The sequence below is a fragment of the Asterias rubens genome, chromosome 12 (genome assembly GCF_902459465.1).
Source record: "Asterias rubens chromosome 12, eAstRub1.3, whole genome shotgun sequence".
Lineage (NCBI taxonomy): Eukaryota > Metazoa > Echinodermata > Asteroidea > Forcipulatida > Asteriidae > Asterias > Asterias rubens.
The window spans coordinates 16,294,686-16,318,865 of NC_047073.1; the positions used below are offsets into that span (position 1 = coordinate 16,294,686).

General features: G+C 39.7%; 1 protein-coding gene and 1 long non-coding RNA gene across 2 annotated transcripts; one reads left to right on the top strand and one right to left on the bottom strand.

Moving 5' to 3' along the window:
* Positions 1-23,886, top strand: LOC117297909. The gene is made up of 9 exons (XM_033781090.1): positions 1-1,056; positions 14,094-14,177; positions 16,168-16,389; positions 17,663-17,849; positions 18,439-18,515; positions 19,151-19,999; positions 20,719-20,795; positions 22,133-22,252; positions 23,425-23,886. Exons 1-9 carry the CDS (start codon positions 123-125, stop codon positions 23,629-23,631), a joined length of 2,757 nt encoding a protein of 918 aa, XP_033636981.1. The 5' UTR covers positions 1-122; the 3' UTR covers positions 23,632-23,886.
* LOC117297910 lies at positions 8,738-10,526 on the bottom strand. The gene is made up of 3 exons (XR_004519923.1): positions 10,421-10,526; positions 10,080-10,134; positions 8,738-9,811 (listed from the first exon to the last, which is right to left on the bottom strand). It is a non-coding gene; the product is annotated as an uncharacterized LOC117297910 (long non-coding RNA).
* Positions 23,887-24,180: the final 294 nt, after the last annotated feature.

Sequence of the window (24,180 nt, forward strand, 5' to 3'; positions counted from 1 at the left end):
CCAAGTGACAGGTATTTTTAGTTGCGCATAATAATAAAAAGTTTCGCTGTGAATTCCTTCATTCCTGCGTCTGGAATGTTGGGCTTTTTCGAGATTTTAGCTACAATGTAGCTAGTAGAACGATGGAGTTCCTAAGCAAACCTATGTCCGAGGTTTGGAAAAGCACAAAACAGACATTTTCGGAGATAATGGATTTAGACGATAGCGTGATCGGCAGACGACAGACACCACAGGCGGGTAGCACGGCGAATGGGACGGGTAGTTCACCCACTGATGCCGGGGGAACAACAGGCTCTGTGGACCATAAAGAGGGTGGGACACATAGTACTGGACACGGCAGTGGACTGTCCCCCGACATGCTGGATGCCAAGCTGACGCAAGTGCAAGATTCCACCATGGAAAATCACAGCCAAGTAAAGCTCCCTCGGAGAGAGAAAAACCAATCATCACGAAATTCCACTTCCAAAACAAAAAGACCAGTAAGTGAAGATATTTATAATAAGAAAATGGATGAAGAAACTGCCCAGTCTTCATCAACAACATTTAATCCCAAGCAGAACTCTCGACACTCACTCAGTAATCCCTTTGGTAAAATTAATTTCCGAAGTTTAAATGTGATGAACCTGACAAAATCTGAACCATCAAACAAAAAGACAAACCATCATAGTACGAGTACGAGTTCAAAGATTGGTGCAAGCACACCTACAGGAATGGTTCGAGTAAGCAGAGAAATGAAACCTGTGATAAAAACTTCCTCGAGCTTAGAGCCGCCAGAGGGTGGTGAGAAATCAATGCGGAAACATAGGACTCACAGTCATAGCAAATCCAATCCAGGGTTTTCGGAGGGGGGCTTGCATTTTCGCAGCAACTCGACAGACCGGGCTTCGGTGATGAAGCTCCGAGAGAAAAAGGGACACTCCTATCACAGATCAGCGTCTGACGAGGGAGCGCTGTCTGACCAAGGCACACAGCGAGACGATGGGGAGGATTCTGATGACCTCTCAACGGAGAAAGTGAAAACCAAGTTTTTATCCATGTGGAACAATATGAAATATGGTATGTATAAGTGGGTGACTGGGTGTGTCATGTGGAGCAATGAAACAGAGTTGGCACTCAAGCAAACTTCCTGGTGTTGGGCGCAAACTTTGAAAGGTGCGCAAATTTTAAAATTTGCTCACCTTTCAAAGTTTTGAATTGAAGGGTCATATTAAAGCGTCAATGATGTGTGATACAATTGGTTCACCAAGCAGGAAGCCGCAACTTTTTTTTGAGTAGTCGTGGCGGCATGATTAATCGAGTAGTTGAAAAACGGTAGTTGCGCAACTCAACTAAGCAATCAATAGTCGCGACTTCGACTCTTGTTGCACTGGTAGCCCAGGCTTAGTTGGCACTAGGCAAATTTTGAGCACAAGTGGTGCTTTTTTTATTCACGCAATACGAAACCCTCATGTCATTCGTATTTTTAGCAAATGAGATTTTATTTCGATCATGCAAAATGAATGCAAGATTTTCTCAGCTAAATATTTGGTTTGCAGTAACACCGTTTGTGTATCTACTTGCCAGGTAGAGTTTGTTCTTTTAGAGAACTGTCTTGCTTATTTCTACTACCGCGGAGGACTTCTCAGTTCTGAAAAGAACTGTCCTGCTTATTAACTATTACCTGGGCGAGTGGTATAGAAATAGGCTTGGACTACTACTTGAGCTTAAAGGATCGTAATTAACTGTACTACCGTAGAGTCAGTTCTTTATAGCAGAAAATGACGTAGAATGTTGTGATATATAAAGCAAGTGTTTTTTTGAGCCAAATTTCATTAAGCATACACTTTACTTACATTGTAGCATAGTTTCTTGTTCTGCAGTGTAGCATGGCTGTTTTGCAAAAAAGCAAAAGACCTGCTAACTTGCAGGAGGTTCTTGTAAGCAGATGAGTGAACAACCATGCAAATCCATTGTGGACAGCACTGTCACATCGTTTATGATTGCTTATAAGCGCAAAACAAGCTTGGAGTTCTTGTGTGTGGTGTTGAGAATCTAGAGTGAGCAAAGTGGAGGCCAAGCATAATCAAGTATATTTAGTGAGTTTGTTAAACTTTTTAGAGAAAACTATGCACTAACGGACACATACTAGGAAAAATGTATTTATTAAATGTGTTGCAAACTCCAGCTTCAATTTACAGAAATGCATTAAGCAGCCCCCTGCTTCAAACTGTTTATGTGGACAAAGTACATGAATGCTTGATCAAACTTGCAAGTACATCACAAAGTATTTAAAGGTTTCAGACCTCTCTAGTGTAACTGTAAACAAAACCTGGTACGAAGCGCTCTGGGGTCCAAGGGTTATAACCCAACTATGTTTTACACACATAGTTGTGTTATAGTGGGGTTAATTTTTGCAGTGACTGGCCAACAGGACCAATTGACTCGTAATTGTAAATACAAGTCCATCACATTTTTCATTGGCCTTATTTCAAAATAGGGATGCTTTTCAACATTGAACTAACCAGCCGGACCACTTGAAGAAAAGTTTGACTGGTCTTCGGGTGTTTTAAGCATTTGGCTAGAGGACCACTGTTAAGGGAGAATGCTACCCCTGGTTTTTCGGGGGGCCCACTATTAGTCCACAACTACCGTAGCCACCATGCGTAGCCTGTCCCATTGATATCTCGATAGTGGAGTTTGGACTGAACAGATAATACAGATATACAATGGGCCGGATAAATAAAAACTAGCAATTACTTATCAAGTTAAAGTTTCAGCATTAGCAAGAAGACTGAAAAGTAAAAGATCAGGCATGAACATTTTGCTCGCTGGGTTACCTTTCACTTATAGACATATAAATAAAAACGACATTTTACTAACATACTGTAGCAATTACTTTCATTTTTACAAGCTACTGCATGAGGAGCTTGAGATTTAACTTGAACAACAGTGTTGCATATATGGCTCGGTATCGGGTCAGTATTAAAGGGTTATTTTCCCTTGGTCTAATGATCCAACTATAAATGTTACTTATAAATTTGTTGTGTACTTTAATTGCTCTAAAAGAACCAATCTCTGGAGCGCTGGCGTGGAGAGGCTGGCTGTTTCCTCATCATAGCCACTCCCGCCATCAAAAACTTGACTAAGTGGAAACTGCCCTTCCTGCATTTCAGTTAATCACTATTGATCAGCAAGTCCATGCCTCTATTGTTATACTCCTGAATACCCCGCTATTGTGACCATTTACTAATCCGTTCAAGTAAATGGTGTTTTTCCAGTAAAAGGTTATTTATAGAGATTTGAGCAAATTCTCATGCCTGATCTTAAACTTATTGACATTTTGTTAATGCTGGCCTTTACACGGCCCAGTATCTTGTGAAACTATCAGGTAATAGTAAAATGTCGGTTTTATTTACATCTCAATAAGAAGAGTCCCTCAAGCATTGATTTTACTTACTAGTTCGACCAATTACTAGCAATATTAAGGCTTACTTTTATTTATAAGGATTTAAGTAAAAGACTAGTAAAAGCAAATGCTAGTTTTTAGGCCTATTTATCTGGCCCAATGTGCAATGTTTTGTTGCTTGTTCAAGTTTATTTGGGTTTTAAAAGAAGATACTCTTGGGGATGATTCCTAAATTTGTGTACAGTCAAAGTCAAGTTTAGTATATTTAATTTTCACTCTCATCTATCTTTGAAACCAAACATCCAGAGAAACATACAGTACACTAACCCTAAATAAGGGAATCAATGTGTGGTGAAGAGGTTTTCAACTAGTGGTTCAATCTCAACGAGGCCTGGTTCGTGATCATTTTACCGAGACACGTCGAGGTAAATTATCAAGAACCAGGCAACAATAGATAAAGCTTCAGTTCCGCATCTTGCGCCTTGCGGCGCTCTATTATCTTTGGTTGGTGACTAAATGTACTAAATTATTAATACCCAGTGTGATAGAGAAAGGACTGTGTGCCTGTGCCAGCCACTTAAAAGATGTTCCATTACCATGGTACATGTACAATGCAATGTAGTTTTTCCTTGACAACTGAGGGCGCTGTTTTGTAAGATCTTGGTTCAAAGATTCCAGGCAGCAATGAAAATCATTGGTTTTTAGAGCTGTAAATTAACTCACATCCTCAAACAACAAAACCTACACACACAAAAAAGGAAATTTTTAAACTGGTCCCCAGGTTCTATTTTTTTATTGGGATTTTGTGCGTGTTCAACCGCTAGTACGTAAAGCACGGTAAAATGCAGTCATATTTGATTGTGGCTATTAAAATAAGCAATGGTTGATTGTTGGGTCTTGCAATCCATGGGGTTTCCTCAACTTTGACAGCAATTTTAGTTCATTGATACACTTAATAGAAAACAAACGAGCTCATAATCTTGCATTATATGTTTCTTTAATTAAGTTTCTTTAAAAAAAATTGGGAAATAAAGAAAGCACATTAGAGATAAAAAGGAAATGTCATTATATGACTTTTGTTGGATCATAGTCATACTTTCATTACATCAGTATGAACAGGGAGATCACATGATGTCTTCAGTTGTTAAGTTTCAAAATTATGAAATGTTTGTTTACAAACACAGTTTCACACAGATTTGCATTTATTTCAAAAAGTTATAGACACGTAGGAAGTGGTGAAAATGTACTACGTGTACTGTCAATTTTCATGATCTCATTTTGTACGTACATGTAGGTTAAAGTCTAGTTAGGTTAATCCATAGAAGATTAGGTAACACCCACAAGCTACATAGATAGTCATTGTCTGAGCATGTGTTTCTTGAAGACATGTAACAGTCCATAACCCCATGACACATCACATAACAGTCGATAACCCCATGACACATCACATAATCCTTTATCTGTTAGCCTCAACTGATGGCATTGGTGTAGAGCTTGTAGTCTTCGTGTATCGTTTCCCCTGTACAGTAGTTTGGGGGTTGGTACACACATCCTTGATCCCAATAATAAAATATGTGTGTTATTTAGAGCAGGACCAACTCAAGACATTACACCGACGACCATTGGGGATTGCATGAAATTATAATCGCACTGTGTTTGTTGCATGAAGGGCAGGTTGTGTGTTTTGGAGTGGATGGCGCTTTGCTTTGTAAATTTTTGTCTGGTCCAGACACATTACTTTTCCACTTTCCAGGGCCTTGAGGCAGAGTCGATCTGCTATTGTTTTGCGCTTTATAAATTGTTCTTGATTGTTAATATTGTAATAGGCAGCGCTGGCATCAGACACTGACTTGTGACTTGTCATCAAGTCTAGCACAAGGTAGACTACACAGGATACCATTTAGAGTTTGAAGGATGATTCGTTTTTCGGTTTGAATTGTAACTGAATGGCAAGCTATTCGCATTGTTGTTTCCATTCCCAGTTCAGACATTTCCAGAAAACCCTGAATATGTTATTTATAGACCTAATGTGTTCATTATATTTACAGGCACAGAGTACATTGGCTTTAAATGGATTGAGGTAGTTTTTGTTGATGGTGTTCCTTTCTGTTTGATGTTTTTGTTGTTGTGGGTGTTTTTTTTTAATGGGGAATGGGGGAGGGGTCTAAACATGAGTTGTTTAAAGGGCCTCACTTTATGTCAATTAACATCCTGACTTTTTGGAATAGCAGTATTCCTCCAAGAACTACGCACAAAGTATTGTTTACATGAATTGCCTTGTGTTCCCTTGGTTGGGGCTAACAAATAATACCGGCTAATAAAATGAACATGAACTTTCAACTTTTTCCATACAGCTAGGTCTACCATGTTCCACTTTCAAGTCGTTGCTTCCTCAAAATATTCCAGATTTTAAAACTTAGTGTGTCAGGATATAGTTGTGTGGTGTGTCAGACATAGAGCCCGACTCAAACATGCGGCAACGCGACAACTTGGGTCGACTGAGTGAGTGAGTGAGTGTCATGTAGAACAGTGCATAGAGAAACCTACGCAAACTATTTACAATACATTCACTTCAATAGTCTTGTCTCATGATTGAACAATATTAATAGAACACTTTGCTCAATGGTTAAGGCAAACATTTGTACAATAATGTTTGTACCATTTGATGAACCATGTCATTGTCTGAGTTGCTGTCATTGTTGTCCAAATGTCATATCCACGTATTTTGTCTTTTTGACTATTCATATTTTTGTGCGTTCTTAATGATGTAAAAATAAAACTCAATTCAGCCTCCTTATACTAGGGCTTTGGAGCTTTTTATTTCTGATATAAAACAAGCAAATATGGCACACTAGTAAGATGAATCCTATGAAAAGAGCTAACACAGTCCTTGGGTCACTTTTACCAATCGTTAGGACTAGTCCGACATGAAACTAGGACTAGTATACACATATTGACTGGAAACGAGGTAACTAGTATACGTCTATTCCCACGAGGGACTTTGAGTGACCAGAAGAGCGACCTATTTCCCCCGAGGCCTAAGGCCTAGGGAAATAGGCCCCTATTCTGGTCACTCACAGGCCTGAGGGGGAATAGACGAACACTAGTTACCGAAATATGCCAGTCAATATGTGTTTATAACAAAGCTCGGTCTTAAATGTCAATAAGAACAGAAAAATGAGTTTTGTAGTTATTGTTCACGGTTCAAGTCAAGAGAGGGCGATGTTACCGCGGGCACTATATTCAAAGACTATTGCCCGCTCTGGTACTATTCCCGCAAAACACGCGCGCGCGATTACTAGCCTATATTAGTTAATCCCACGTGACCGTGTTTCAGCCTACCAGAATACAGAACGAGCAAGAAGTGTGTTACAATCCTAACTAGGCCTAGGAGATATTAAAACTTAAGGCTAGTCCTAAGTTAGGACGAGAACTCATCCCAACTCGAGATAAGACTAGTCTTAACTCTTTGTGAAAACCACTCTGATCAATTTCCCCTTTAATCTATTATTTAAAGTGGACAATGGACTTCAAAAAACTAGCTATCTTTAGATTCTTGCTGATCGATTCCAAGACACAACTAAGAAGATACTCTTTGGAAGATTTCTTTGATTAGCAAACTGCGTCGTTGAGCATCATTTCACATCTGTATCCCTCATTGATGCCTTAACTGGATCAGGAAGCTTGGCAGTGTGTCATTTCCATTGCACTCCTTGGTGGTGGAGGTTAAAGGAACATTACATAATTGGTTTTTGTTTAATAGCAAAACAGTTGCTGGCAGTGTAGCACTTTATGTACATAATCCACCATAAACTGACAAATCTATATAGAAGTTTGAGATCGATCAGCCATCTGGGTCACAAGAAAAAAGTGAAGCGCCCATTGCCCATTTTGCTTGACATTGATACAAAAAAATGAATAAAATGCCTACTGAGCGATTAACTCCAAACTGGAAATTAGTTATGATATTTAATTCTCAACAAATACAACATTTCAGACAAAAATACTTCAAGGGATTTTTTTTACTATCATCATCATTGGACCGTGTAAGATTTATGTAAATCGGTGATCTTAGACAAGTGTTTTTCTTTCCAATTCTGTAATGTTCCTTTAACTTACATGTATCATGTACTTGATGACTCTAAAGTGGTTACATTAAGTTTGTTGCCCACAAATGTGCGGATATCCCTGTCTTAGAGTACAAGAACAAGACAGCTTACAAGACCACGGTTGATGCTCTGTGTCTTGCTGAACATAGTACAAAGGATTATGTACGACGGCCTGGAATGACATGACTGAGGCCATGGCCTCTGTTGACCTGGTGTTTTTCTTGTAAAAAGTTCACCATAAATACCAAGATTTTTCAAATTTGTAAGTGACCTTAGCAAAAAGAAATTGTCCACACCCTCTCAAAAGCCCTTTTCACACTGTACTCTTATCCCCTTGGAATACTCTGGGGAAAGCCCTGGGAAGCCCTAGGACTTTTTTTACCCCACGGTTACCCCAGCGCACTTTCACACTATGCCCCATATTCCACAGGGTTCTCTTCTGGTTACCCCAGGGCTTTACCGTTTAGGCTTACCCCTTCCCCGGAGCAGGGATGGCTATTTCCCGGAGTATGCCCATTTGCAAAGCGATGAATACAGCAGTTTGCTAAGACCAAGGGGTCTACTGAGTAATGGTCAAGAGAGTTGTGCTAGAGTTTAGAGATTTATGGATGAGAATCCAACACTAGGTTCCTGTGACCTAATTCTGAGGTCGCGAAGTCAAATTCAAATATTTTTGTAGAAATTAATTCTTTCTCGAAAACTACGTTACTTCAGAGGTAGCCGTTTCTCTGTTGTTTTATACTATCAACAGCTCTCCATTGCTCGTTACCAATTAATGTTTTTATGCTTGTCCAGTGCCTTCAAGCACAAAAAGGTAGCTAAGCACAAACAATTTTTGTTTACCAGAAGAAGGTTACCAGACAAACTAGCATGTCTTATGTACAATTTGTGACTACAGTATCTTGCTCATTTCTGCAAACGATTGATAAGTGATCTTATTTTGTGCTTTAAAGTGGCTCCATGAAATTAGGCCCAGGTTGCAGTGACTTAAAGACACTGGACACTATTGGTAATTGTCAAAGATTGTCAAAGATCTCAACATATGCATAAAATAGAAACCTGTGAAAATTTGATCTCAATCGGTCATCGAAGTTGCGAGATAATAATGAAAGAAAAAACACCCTTGCCACATGAAGTTGTGTGCTTTCAGATTCGAAATCAAATTCTTGGAAAATTACTTCTTTCTCGAAAACTACGTTACTTCAGAGGGAGCTGTTATCACATTGTTTTACACCAAGTGAGATTTTATGCTAATAATTATTTTGAGTAATTACCAACATGTGTCCACTGCCTTACACAGTCCAGACATGTCTGCTCCAAATCCTAACTAAGTAGGCCTACATAAAGGGTACTTCTTTTTTCTAAATTATTTCTGAATGTTAACTTCATATTTTGTTTAATTATTACACAACATGAACAAGAAACAAAGTTAAAATACTGTCTGGCCTGACCTCACTGAATATTCATAACATATGCAGAGGCCAACAAGAATCCCATTGTGTCTTGCAGAGGATTACTCACCATGAGCTACAAGTTATTATATTTCCTTTATCACTTTCTGAATATAAAGTAAAGGGAACTCCCAAGAATTTTTTGTCACCAACATATATTTTTATAATTAGGTCATCAAGCCAATGTCTGATGTGGCTTAGAAATCTGACATTTTACAGCAAATACGTGCCAGAACTTTGTATTAGGTTTTTGTTTTTAACTTCCCCAAAGTTTTACTCTGATGGGTTTGAATGGTTTTGTTACATGTATGACTCGCTCTTTCAGTCACATGGGAGTATGTAATTTGGGAATCATCCCAAACAATTAATAATAAAGTCTGCAGAAAGAAGTGTGCTCAGAGTTGTAGAAAAAGAATCAAGTAATTTTAGGCAGTTGGCATTTATTCAAATCTATTTTGATAAGGTGTTTTTTTCTTGGTATCTGTTCCCGAGAGCTTTTTGGGGAAAGTTGTTCCTTTGGAGCACAATAAACAAGACTTGCCTACGTAACCGAATTTAAGTACAGCGTCTTTCCTTGAGGAAGTTTTGCGTTATCTTCATTCAACCTCAGCCACGTTGAGCTCCTTAGTTGAGGGAGTGGTTTCTTAAAACACTGGATGGCGAAGGAAGATCTCTGTAGGTTTACTTGACTAACGGGCAACAGGAAATGCCCTCTGACTGCCGTATGTACACATGATTTCTGGTCATACTCTGCTTCGTCATCAGACAGGACTGCTCACGTTCTACAGTAAGCTGTGTATCGACGCAAGTCTGTGATGGCTGTGTTTATCCTTGTCTATAGGTGTCAACATTGACGTTTCTGCTTCCTACGAAAAAACAAAACTCTGGTAATTGCAAATGTAGCCCTGAGTTTGAGTCTTCAACATTCACAGTCACCATGATCACAGGTGATTACAGAAGTATGAACTGTGAACTTTGTGTTAAATAGGATTTCCTGAATCATTGGAATACACTGTTAAAGTGAAAGGGTCCTTGGATATGACTTCTGTCGTCAAAGATATAACGCTGACACTTTCAAAAATACTTTCATAAAAGGGAATTACATCTGAATGAGTCACTAAATACTTAACTGACAAATTAGCAGACCGCAACAACTCTATTTTGAAAACTTGGTCCTTCCTCGTCTTGCCTGCAGTTGGTATTGATCAAGAAACAATGTTCTGATAAAACGAGTGGAGCCTTCACTGTGATTATGTACACAATCTTGAAGGGCTGCATTAACTATGACGTGTGACTGAAAGTGGACTTAAATTCCAAAGCGAAACTGAGCAGAGATGTTTCGCTGTTTCTCAATAGCTAATTGGCCTTCATATCAGTGATGAAACTCTTCAAACCTTTGATGTTCTACATGTACAAAAAGCAATTGTGTTGGAATCATATCTCATAATTTCTACCAAGAGAGTCAGCGTGATTACCTTTGAGTTCAAGAAGTGAGCGGACAAAATGCCTCAGAAGAAACTTCACCGTGTGCTTCAAGTTGCCCGAAGTGGAAAGAAGAAGACAATCTTTCTCTGCAGAAACTACGTAATGAGTAGTTTTCTCTTTTCTGAGATATTCTATGGGAAGAATGTGAGAGATGGTAAGTCAGATCTAAGCCTATAAGTGACTTGTGAAATTTACTACTCGAATAGGCACGCAGCTAGTTGCGACTTCGACATTCGTCGCAACTAATTTTTAATTCACAACATGCAAAGTTTGTGCTGAAATGATTGAGTTGAAGGATTGTGTGACTGATGTCTGATTGTGTTTCCTAAGTAAATTATGTTGTCAGGAATAGTTGTGAGCGACACAACTGGTTTTGCAAGCATGTAGCCCTTCCCTATGATTTTTGAATTTGTTTTGTCAACATTCATGCCGCCCATGGTTTTTAGCAGAGACCCATAAACAAAATGCCAGGGTAAGCAACAGTGTAATGATATTGGGTTCATTGTAAAGCGCTCGCCTCTCACCAAGGTGACCCCGGTTTGATTCACGGCTAGGGCCATATGTGAGTTGAGTTGTGCCACAAGGGTTTTCCAGACCCTCCGGTTTTCCTCCCTCGATAAAAAATTAAACACTTTCGATCTTGGCTGTTCTCCGTGGTCATAATGGGTTGGAGTGGCTGGCAGCTGAAGGCACCCTTGCATGCCTGCTTCTCCAACACATTGTTCGCAATTCAGCTCTAGCTGCAAATAAGGATGATTACCCCCTAAATTATTTTATTGTAGCTTCTTCATTCTTGGGCTATTGTACTGGCATGCTTGCAACTTTTCATCTGATCAGCTGATTTCCTCTCTCTCTTTCAGTGCCACTTAAAATGTAAAAAATACTGGACCAAGTTTTGTGTGTCAGGCAACTCCCCCTCCCCCCACACACTCTACTCACTCTATGTTAAAATGTTTTTTTCAAGAATAATTTGTTGACGTCTGTCCGCATACTGTACACACATGAATCATGATCATTGTATTGCCTTAGTCATGGACTATTTCAGTCAAATAGTTTCAGAAAGGCATATCCTTTGCCAATCTTCTATTTCCAAAAATAAGCAAGTCCACATTTCCAGAAATGTCAATACCGGTATAAGAAAAACTTTCAATTCACCAGTGACAGCTTTCTGACATCATTGGAAGATTGCTCTTTTGGTACCGATGAACTATGTAAAGTTCAGGTCAAACCATCAGGGTCCATCCTGCCAGGATATGATATGAACTGATTCTGAAAACTCAAACTCTGATTGTTTTTAAAGGCAAAGTAAACAGGTGTTTGTTTTTTGGAACTGTCGATTGTTTGAATCCTATGTAGATGTTCGCAATAAAACTAACATTGGAAGGTTTCATTTCAAAAGGTTTCGAGAGATTGCCTTAAAATATACAGCTAATAATAATGCCCATGCAGAAAAAATAATCCCTAAAATAGGAATACGCAGTCTGTCCCAGATTCAAATTTAGGGGCATAAAGACCGATTCTGTTTATATAACCACATTACGTAAAAGTGTAATGTTTCTCAAAAATGCTTTATACTATCAAAAGCTCCTGTAGGCTTCTAACACAAAGTTGTTATTGTCATTAAAGACACTGGACACTATTGGTAATTGTTAAAGACCAATCTTCTCACTTGGTGTGTATCTCACCATTATGCATAAAATAACACACTTGTGAAAATTTGAGCTCAATCGGTAATAATAATGACAGAAAAAACACCCTTGTCACACGACGTTGTGTGCTTTCAGATGCTTGATTTCAAGACCTCAAATTCTAAATCTGAGGTCTCAAAATCAAATTCGTGGAAAATTACTTCTTTCTCGAAAGACTAGGTCACTTCAGAGGGAGCTGTCCCCACAATGTGTTATACTATCAAAAGCTCCCCATTACTCGTTACCAAGTAAGTTTTTATGCTAATAATTATTTTGAGTAATTACCAATAGTGTACACTGCCTTTAATGTTGAGAGTGATTATCAAGCGTATACCTTCCCTTTAATTATCACGGATGTTTATCGGGAGAGTTTCGTAGGGTACAGTAATGGTACAACAATGAATGTTGACCTGGTCAAGGTTTGGCTGGTTTATCTATGTTATCCTCTCTCAAGGTAACACGGTTTTTCAATGAAGCTGAGACAGGAATGGACACTTTCCTTTCATATCGGTATTAAAAGGTTTTGATACGTTTAGTCATAGACATGACATGAATCCCTACTCACTGTTGTTTCCAGGGCTCTCTGAAAACCAGAGAGGGGGTGCTACTCCAATGCACTTTAGTAACACCGCACCCCATCCTCTGCTATTGACAGACGACCGAGACTTCTAAGCCTGACTAAGCACATTTTTGTGCTTTCGTTGGTACTTCCGTTGACAAAATATAAACTGAGTAATCGTGATGTAATCGTTGATGTTGATGGTGAGACTTTGAATCCGTTGATGGTCCCACTTGCCGAGACTCTTGCTTACTTCATAATAAGACATGAAGTTACGCTTTGAGGCTTTTCATTTTACCTCAGTATGCAGGGAGTTGTGTGTGACATGACTTTAGTCCATTGCACACTACTCTACATTATTCTCCCCGGAGTTGAATAACAGCTGGCTTGAGGTTTGAAGTGTCTACATCAGTTTAGCAACCAGGTTTTCTTTATGTGACCGTCGGAATAAGTACAGGCAGAAACGACGTTCAATGTGACTGAGCTAGTAGCTCTTTAATCTAATGATAATAACCTGTTTTTATATAGCGCTTTTTACACCGGGAGGGCGTCCCAAAGCGCTTCACATTATTACCCCTGGTCACTGGGCCTTAATTCACTCCTTAAACCATCTCAGCTCCCTGGTGGGGAGTATACAGCCTGTGCAACATTAATATGCGCTACTCGGCTAAATCAATCACAAGAACCATCTCTGCCCTTTAGTTTAATTGGAATCTGCAAAAACGGTGAATCTGTTGGGTGAAGACACACAAAGACGTTAGTACCGGTCTTTGGCCCAAAACAGAATGAATCATACAAAATATACAATAATAATGACATAAACTATACTCTAAAATAATAAACAATGAAACGATACAACAATACCCGCGGTTCGCGCCAAAATTAAGGAGGCGATTTATCTTGGGTTTAAGGCAAATTAAAGGAACACGCGTTTGCCTTGGATCGGACGAGTTGGTCTATAAAAAGCGTTTGAAACCGTTTGTTATGAAATGCATATGGTTAGAAAGATGTGTTAAAAGTAGAATATAATGATCCAGTATCACTCAAAAATGCACGGTTTTTATTTTACGTCGCGAACTAAAACGGTCGGACATTTATGGGAGTCAAATTTTTGACTCCCATAAATGGCCGACCGTGTTTGTCGATGAGGCAAAACGAAAACCACGCAATTTCGAGGCATGTTTGTGTGGATCATTGTATTCCACTTTTGCAACGTCTTTCTAACCATACAGATTTTATAAAAACAATACAGAACGCTTTTCAAAGACCAACTCGACCGATCCAAGGCAACGTGTTCCTTTAACGGTGAAATGCAATAAAAGCAACATGAAGCAAAATCAGGAATTATTCTCAACTTATTTAACTGTTGATTTTGTGCCCAACTCCTAAGCAGTTTATCTTGTTCTTATGTTTCAGGTTGGACTGTCAAGACAAGAACAGCATTCAGTCTCGCGAAGCCGATCTGGATCTTTGGGAAGACGTTTATGCACAGGCCTGAAGGTGGGTTCCATCAGAGGGTTTACCACTCTGGTGTTAATATTAAACATCATGTACAATGTACTCGAGGGACACCATGCAAAAGCTAGCACAAATTGCGTGCCGATACCGTACTCAAATTTTGGCCAATTCAAGAAAAACAAAAGTATTATAAAATATTTCTTAGTACTAATTTCACAAGAATCATCCAAATCAAACCATCTACATTGTATAATGCTTTAGATTACACATTGGGGCTTGAAATAATCCAGGGGAGAACTTTATTGGACACTTGGAAACTCAGGAATGCCTCCAACGAGTATGACAAGATCTACTAGGCACCCAATGATGGTGTTTTCATTTGGGGCAGGAGTAAAGCCCTTTTCATACTTGCTGCGAATGCATACGCAATGCGAATTTGATGTGAATTTGACGTCACAACTCCTCTTTTGCTGCCATATTCGCAAGAGAGTTGAGCACAATTTGTGACGTCAGCATTCGTTTCGCAATCGCATGCGCAGGAAGTACATGTATGAACCGGGCTTTAGACACACAGTGACACATGTAAAAGACATCTGCTTTAGAGTTTTGGTGGTCTTGGGTTCAAATCCCATTACTTGGGATTGCATTGTGTATACCATTGTGTACAACACTAATCATACATTGGTGTATAGTCAAACCAAAATCATAGCTTAAATGAGTCAATCCTGAAACCAGGTGTTTCAACAAATCAATAGGCTACGTGTATGCATGTACCTACATGTACATGGCGTGCTGCAAGTGCAAGGTGAAATAGATCTGTATTTATTTATTATTTTTTTGCTGATTACTTATTCTATGTACACACAAACTGCTGTATGGGGTGTACATGTACATACTTCAATTTGACCTAGAACTGACCTTTGTTTAATTTAGATTAATTAGTAGAGAGTATGCCATATTGACAATGGGTGAAATTCACTGGAACACTTAACTCAAAAGTTACATAGACCTACTTATATCGTTAAACATATGGTCACTTAAAATACCTCCTGTGCAATACGTTGGCAATACACTTTCACTGCTATGCCAAGGTGAAATGGTTAATTTTGTACCAGTAGAACTGTACTTGATTTTGTTGTACATAAAAAACTAATTAATTTCCAGAGAGTTAAAAACAAATTGAAATTTTAGAGGATGTGAAGTGTGTACTTGATACCTATAATAATAATTAATAATTTATTCATTTATTATGCGCAAGTTTCACAACAAATATATGGGTACAGATGCGCATTACAACAGTATAAAGATACTAACAATAATTAAACAATATTTTAAAATGGAAATTACACTGAAAATTACGAGAACAATAGTTAAAATCAAATAACAGAAATTAAACAAAAGTCGGCACAAGGCCATATAAAAATCTAATAAAAAGCCTGGCGGAACAAAATGGGTTTTGAGCAATGTTTTGAATGTACCAGTATTGTTGGCGATCCTGATTGCATGTGGGAGAGCATTCCAAAGTTAAGGAGCGAAGAAGTACATTTATTTTTGTTGTATCAAAGTGGATGATAATATGACAAAAGTACAATAATTTCTTGACATCTTGGCATATTATCGGTGTGCTGCCCCAAGGTTTGTTTGGTTTTTATGGGGGGGGGGTCATTTTCATTTTAAACACACAATTGTAAGAGTTCTGAGAATTTAGTTTAGATTAATTCTCAACTTATCAGTTGAGCAAATTTGTCCATGCATGAAGAACAATTTATAATTGGAAAACTCAATCTGAAACGTTACTTTCAGAAACACTTCTCAGGTTCCATATAACAACATTTTCGTCCCTAACCACATCACTTTAAAGTGAAATGATTCTCAATATGCTTTATACTATCAAAAACTGCTGTAGGCTTCTAAGCAAGTAAGTTGTTTATTGCCATTAAGAGTGATTATCAAACGTATTTCTTTCCTTTAAGATTCCTTAAACATCATCTTCTTAGAACCAGACCATTTTATGTATTTTCCACCTTTACAGATTTAGAAGATGAGCGTCTAGTACCTGGCCTGGATACAGTCAAGTCACCTGCCATGGAGCTCTTCAAGAGAGAATTCTCCTCCTTAATCTGGCTGACCTACAGAAGGGAGTTCCCCCAATTAGCTGGATCCTCGTACACCACGGACTGTGGGTGGGGTTGTATGCTCCGTAGTGGTCAGATGATGCTTGCGCAGGCTCTGGTGCAACATTTCCTTGGTAGAGGTACGTTGACTTGAATCCCCAACAGTGCCCTAACCCTGTGTAAAGCCAGGTTCATACTTCCTGCGAATGCAAATGTTGTGACTTCACACATTTGCAAAAATCAATTTGCCTCTGTTGACTTGTGTTTTACTTCTGCGAAACATTCACTGCAAAAATAGCCCTAGGATGTCAAGAAATGTTATCGCATTCCCAGGAAGTATGTACCTGGCTTTAGGTATGATGTTTCATTACTAAGTATGATTTCCGATCAATTTGCCCTCGGGAGAAAAAAAACAGACAAGTCATGACTAAAAAGCTTGACAAATTTATTAAAGGGTGTGCGTAACATTGGTAAGAGTTAAGATTAAAATGTTCAAAGATTTGCACACATGATATAAAGACGGTCATGTTGGGAAACTCCCTTTGAAATATGTTTGCTTGAAAAATAATACTTTTTGAGAAATGATTAAAAGTAAAACAAATAGTTTTGATCTTGCAGGTCCAAAAACCGGAAAAACATTTAAGGATTTTTTCTGTTTTTTTCTTGTCACTCCACTGACCGATTGAGCTTAAAACTTACACAGGTTTGTTGTTATAACACACCATGTAGGTGTATGGGTAAACCGAATAATTTTACATCTATTTTAACCCTTTCATGCATTTAACCTTTTTTTTAGTGATAAATTAATCATATGGACTCATTAATTGTTTACTTGTTTTTGTTGTTTTTTTGGCAAATGGCAACCCCATAAAAACAGGTTACAACAGCATCCTAAAGAGTCCTCTTTCCCATTGTGGCCATGCGATCTTTATTTTTTACTTTTTATTTCAACTTTTTGTTTCAAGGGGTTTAAAGGCAGTGGACACTATTGGTAACAAAACCTTTCTTGGTAATGAGTAATGGGCAGAGGTTGGTAGTATAAAACATTGTGAGAAACGACTCCCTCTGAAGTGGAGTCGTTTTTGAGAAAGAAGTAAATTTCCACGAATTTGATTTCGAGACCTCAGGTTTAGAATTTGAGGTCTCGAAATCAAGCATCAGACACTGTCAGAAAGCACACAACTTTGTGTGACAAGGGTGTTTTTTCTTTCATTACTATCTCCCAACTTCGATGACCGATTGAGCTCAAATTCTCACATGTTTGTTATTTTATGCATATGTTGAGATACATTGTACAGCAAGTGAGAAGACTGGTCTTTGACAATTACCAATAGTGTCCACTATCTTTAAACCGGTGGCTAAAGCCTGTCAGCGCAATAAAGAGTAAAAGTATTCTGTTGTTTGTCTCCTCAGAGTGGAACTACTACAATGAGCAGACGACTCAGGAGCAACGTTTCCATCATGAGATTGTCAGATGGTTTGGTGATCAACCTGATGACATGAGTCCATTCTCATTACATAGACTGGTTGAGCTTGGAAGGAGCACTGGCAAGAAAGCTGGGGATTGGTACGGCCCAGCGTCTGTGGCACATATTTTCAAGTGAGTCCTGAAAGATGTTGTTATTTAATTTTGGTATAGGTTGGTTGGGTTGGGGTAGTTGTATTTACCTGACCAGCATTCTTGTAAGTCAAGGATATGAGTAATGACCTGTATCAGCGTTCTCCCTTAACAGTAGTCCGCTGGCCAATAAAACACCTGAGGACCTGTCAAAAATCTCTTCTACATGTAAGTGGTCTGGCTGGCTTGTTCAGTGTTGAAAAACATCCCTATTTCTTGAAATACAGACTATAAAAAGCTGAGAAAATAGAATTAGCTGTTGCAAACAACTTACCAACCAAAATGACCATTTGTATAAATGCAAAAAGTAGTTAATGGCCTGACATTTCAACCCTAGCAGAGTCTTTCTAAAGGCTTTCTCTTTCGCTTTCGAGAAAGACTCTGCTAGGGTCGAAACTTCAGGCCATGAACTAGTGAAAAAACTGACGAATTAGTGAAATGACAAGCGAACTGGTCCTGCTAGCTTGTCACTAAAAAAGGTTTTGGGCAAACCCTGTCTGTTTTCTGAAGGAATGCAAACGTTGAACCCATTAACTGTGTTTTGGTTTTGTGTTCTTCTTCTCCAATACAGGGAAGCTATGGATAAAGCAACAGAGCTGAACCCACTGCTAGAGCAAGTCTCTGTCTATGTCGCTCAAGACTGTACAAGTGAGTGTGTAGAAGGGTTCATAGATTATCATTTTAGCCAAACTGCCAACATTGGGGCCTAATAGATGTCAATGTTGAAGAATATTAATTTTGGTTTTACCCATACACCGCACTGATGTGTGTTAGCACTGTATACTCGGTACTTTCCCAAGTTGTGTGAACAAAACTACAGGCATACATGTATTACTCGGTTGGGATTCAAACCCATGACCTTTGGGGAGGATAGCTCAGTTGGCGAAAGAACACTGCCACGCAAATCTGGAGGTTACGGGTTCAAATCCTGCTAACTGGATTGATACTCGTTTGTTTATGTAAACAGTGTGTGTTGTTAGTCTTTTCAATTACCATTGTGCATCATGACTACATTTCCATTTGAGTACACATGTTGTTGCACTCAGACATGTACGTGTACATGCTGGCTTCTTATCGTCAATCATTTCATTCGTTTGGTCATTTCTGTTTGTATGTTGAACTGTTCCCATTTGTAGGCCATTTGTATTGGAACTTCATTCTAACTATCTAGTAATCTTGGTTACTACCAGAAAATGTGTTGTCAGTTTTTTAAGTCAATTTCCAATGGGCACAAAATATGAAGGTCGCTTTAATATGGATCTTTTGGGTTTATTTCTTTTTAGTATACAAGCAAGATGTTCTAGACCTGTGCAAGAGGAAACGTCCATGTTCGTTGCAGCCTGTTTACAGTGACCAAGAATCAACATCATCCTCCCCCATATCACCCTCTACCCTATCCCCCAACATTCCAAACCGCACGCCCTCCCCAACCACTTCCTTCCGTACCCCTATTCCGCAGACTGTGGAAGCCTCAGTGAACACGTCTACTCACTCGGCTGTTGTCCACAGTCCAATGCCTCACTCCCCAGTGAATACCAGTATCATAGTCAACGGAAGGACTGAGGAAGTAGTTGAGTCACATCAGCGCAACGGCAAGCGTCCGGCCCACACTCACACCACAAGAAACAGTGATGTTAACGGAACTCATACCAAAGTTCTAGACCCACCACCGGACTACCCCAGTTGTTGTACTGCCTCAAACACAAACCAAACCAAGAGAAAACCAACAAGCCCTCCTGTAGTCTCCCCAAAACCAAATCGCCATTTGCTTCGGAATAGGAACGGCCATGAACAATCACCCCAGGGGGGAGATGACACTAGGTTGAATGTCCACCAAGGTGCCAGTCACAATCCAACTGATGAGGTCAAACCGTCTGTGGAAAATACAAGTACCTCACCCAAAGTGGTGAAACCGTCTGTGGACGTTACACGTACACCACCCAAAGAGGTGACATTGAGGACTGAGAGGTCACCGTGGTGTGCCGTGGTAATCCTCGTGCCTGTTAGGCTCGGTGGTGATGAAGTGAACCCAATCTATGTGAATTCCATTCAGAAACTATTCACTTTGGACTGCTGTATTGGGATAATGGGCGGACGGCCGAGGCATTCACTGTACTATGTTGGATTCCAAGGTACTTGTACATGTATATTGAAACTTATATGGACCCAGTTTAGTCCAAGAGACCATTTGTAGTTCCATTGTTAGTAACTTTCTGTTAAAACAAATAGTTAATGGCCTGATGTTTCGACTCTAGCAGATTTTTTCTAGCAGATTTGTTTCTGAAGGCTGAAGAGAAAGACTCTGCTAGGGGTCGAAAGGTCAAGCCATTAACTATTTTTTGCATTTATACCATAGGTGCTTTTGGTTGGTAAGCAGTTTGCAAAAGCTAATTCTATTTTCTTAGCTTTTTATTAACCACATGTATCAGAAAATCATTCTGGTTCTTGTAAATATGACGTCAGTATCGTGGCGTGGCATGGCTGAAAGGTTAAGCGCACCGAATTAATGTATCAGCAGAGTGGGGGGTTCAAGCCCCAGCCATGGCCCTTGTGTCCTTGAGCAAGATGTTTCACCATAATTGCTTTGTCTTTTGGATGAGACATTAGCCATAACTCCCTTATACTGGTGGGATTTGTTGTAATAATTATGAGACATTTATGCAGCGCAGTGCAGTAAAAGAACCCTGAACACTTATCGTTGAAGAGTGGGGTGTTTCTGGCTCACAAACTAAGCACCATTGTTAACAGGTTTGCGAGCTACAATGATTAAAGTCCAGTATGAGGCATCCTTGGTTCTAGTACCAGAAAGATATAATAAATAAACGTGTGTGTACATGTATTTTATTTATAGAAGAGAAGTTGATTCATCTGGATCCACACTACTGCCAGCCATTTGTAGATATGAGAACCAGGGAATTCTCACTCAGTGTAAGTACGAGTAGTCACGTCAATGTTCTGTGTTTAGTTGTCACATCTATATCCATGCAGCACCAAGAGGAAAATGTGTTTTTTAGGGAAACCTAAGGGAGTCTATCGCTGTACCTCATAGCTCAGTTAGTAGAGCGTGAGCCCAGAGTATCAGGGGTCTTGGCTTGAATTCCCAATGAGGACTTTTTGATTTTTCTCTCATCCCAAGTTTGGTTATTCATGTACACAGTGAGTTTGGTTCCAAGTCTTTGATCATGGCTTTTTAATAGCTGCTACAAACAATGCCCTCTTGTGATCTTTCTTCGTCATTTAGCCTTCGTCATTTAGCCTAGATTGCGAGTTAGGGCGCGTGATAGCTATTAATGTGGGGGCTTTCTCCGTGGCTGAGATGCAGAAGAATAACCGCAATTTAAGACTTGAATCAAGTCTAACAGTGAGTTGACTGACTCATTAATGAATCCCATTTTACAAACAAACATGACTGTATGTGTTTTGTTAGGTAAGCACATTCAAACCGGGGACTCGTAACCTTAAGGACAATAGGGTCTCAGGATTGGCGAAGTTGGGGAATGTGTGCAAAACGATGGGAGCTGCTGCCAAAACAAAAGAGGGACAATAGTCGGTTCCCAATTGCAGGTGTTTGAAAGCGTTTGTTGTGTATGAATACGCAATATTAGGCATGCACTGCACGGGCCTGATACTTCACGGAGGCAACCTGGAGGCAATAAATGCCATTGCCTCCATGCCCCCTTGTGATTGCCTTGGTGCCCCCTGGTCATTGCCTCCATGCCCCCTTGTGATTGCCTTGGTGCCCCCTGGTCATTGCCTCCATGCCCCCTTGTGATTGCCTTGGTGCCCCCTGGTCATTGCCTCCATGCCCCCTTGTGATTGCCTTGGTGCCCCCTTGTCATTGCCTCCATGCCCCCTTGTGATTGCCTTGGTGCCTCCATGCCCCCTTGTGATTGCCTTGGTGCCCTTGAAATGCTCCAGTAGAAATTTACAATTTCCTCATACGTGTTATGTGCCCTTTACCAAGAAGAAAATGCCTTGGTGCCCTTGCTCTTTCAAAACAAAGCATACAGGCCTGTGCATATTTTGGGTTGATGGCACATGTGTGCATGCCACCAGTAGGTTCTAAAGGGTTGTTCTGACATAACTCATGTATCTCAAAATACCAGATGTTCAGGCTACCCCCTACCCATTCAGCACTGTGTCAGACCCAAGGAATTAAAATTTAGCAAGGAATTAAAATTTAGCATTCACTCGTGACCAGGCAAGTCACTTTACCAGACATTATCAAATTTATCTGACATCTCTGAATTGTTGTTCCGCTTCAGTCGTTTCATTGTATGTCACCAAGAAAGATGGCCATTTCAAAGATGGATCCAAGTTGTACTGTCGGTTTCTACTTACGCACGGAGGAGGACTTCCATAGATTCTGTGAAATTATTCCAGAGGTAAGAGTGGGTCCAATTTCATAGAGCTGCTTAGCTTAAATGAGCAGGATACCAGTCACAAATTGTACATGTGACACAGTAGTTTGGTTGGTAACCTTATTCTGGTAAGCACAATTTTGTTCACTCTGCAGCAGTGAAGTTAATAGTGAGAAGTCCCATCGATCCACTAAGGGACAGTCTGTCTGTTTGAAGCCTCAAAATAATAATGGATGCTAAGCCGAAGCCAAAAATGTGGTTCAAAAAGGGCCAGAGACTGCTGTTAGCAAAACAGAGTAATAATAGGTTCTTGATTGACCTAGTTGTCACACCACTGGAGTTTCAAATCATACAGTTTTCACTTACACCAAATAATAATAATAATAGTACAAAATTCTTATAGTATACCGCATTTCACAATAAACCATATCAATGTGCTTACATTAGTCCCCTGGTCATTGGGCCAAAAACATCCCTTTAATCTTTCTCAGCTCCGTATAGGGAGTATTACAGCCCTGAGCTGCCATGGCGCTCCGAAGGCTGTTTCATTCACAATATCAACCCCTACCCTCGCAGGTACCCATTTATACCCCTGGGTGAAGAGAAGCAATAATAGCACAAGTATCTTGCTCAAGGACACAAGTGTCCTGACTTGGATTCGAACCCACACTCCGGTGACTTAGCGTAATAGCACAAGTATCTTGCTCAAGGACACAAGTGTCCTGACTTGGATTCGAACCCACACTCCGGTGACTTAGCGTAATAGCACAAGTATCTTGCTCAAGGACCAGGTGTCCTGACTTGGATTCGAACCCACACTCCGGTGACTTAGCGTAATAGCATAAGTATCTTGCTCAAGGACACAAGTGTCCTGACTTGGATTCGAACCCACACTCCGGTGACTTAGCGTAATAGCACAAGTATCTTGCTCAAGGACACAAGTGTCACGACTTGGATTCGAACCCACACTCCGGTGACTTATCGTAATAGCACAAGAACTTGCTCAAGGACACAAGTGTCACGACTTGGATTCGAACCCACACTCCGGTGACTTAGCACAAGAACTTGAATTCGATGCTCGTACTCACTCATCCACGACACTTTACCAATGTTATGAGGCGTCGTACAAAACAATGGTAGTAAGAGAAGATTTACAGTCTTGAATCACACTCAATTTGTTTTGATTATTTTTCTAGATTGTCCAGTCCCCCAGCTTAAGTGGCACATCAGGGGACTACCCCATGTTCATTCTGCGTGACGGTAAGTGTCAAGACTGGAACAGCCAGCATGCCATCGACACGGACAAACCAGAACGCTACCTGAGGGTGCGACATGTCGACCACAACGGCCAACTCATCGCACCGGTTCGAGAGACTGAAGACTTTGTATTCTTAGACTCCTGATGAGATACAAAGGGTCTGGGGTCGATTTCATAAAAAGTTTGGAGATATTAAAAGCGTATGGGTAGTCCTAAGTTAGGACGAGTAACTCGTCCTAAGTCAAGATAAGCCTAGTCTTAACTCTTTGTGAAATCCACCCCTGGGTACTTTTTGTATGACACAAAGCACATTGTCCACAGGTTTAAGTTAAACTTACACAGTTTAAAGATAAAGATGGTAGAAAGCTTCCCTTAAAAAATATAACTTAATGATGTGCTATAGTTTTTGAGAACGAGTTAAACAATGTCACGAAAAATTATTTTCGTCTCAGAAGACGAAAATTATTTTAGCATGTAAAACGTATTTATCGAATTGAAATTGAATTGAATGTAAAACCTGTTTAACAGTATTGGTATTTCTCAGAAAACTACAGCACCTCAGCAAATAGTATTTTAAGGGAAGCTTTCTATTATCATTGTAGTGGACTTTGTGTTTTGTGTTACAAAAAGTACCCAGACCCTTTAAATTAGGTTTCAGAATAGGAGACATTTACTCGTCTTGAATATCGGTTTA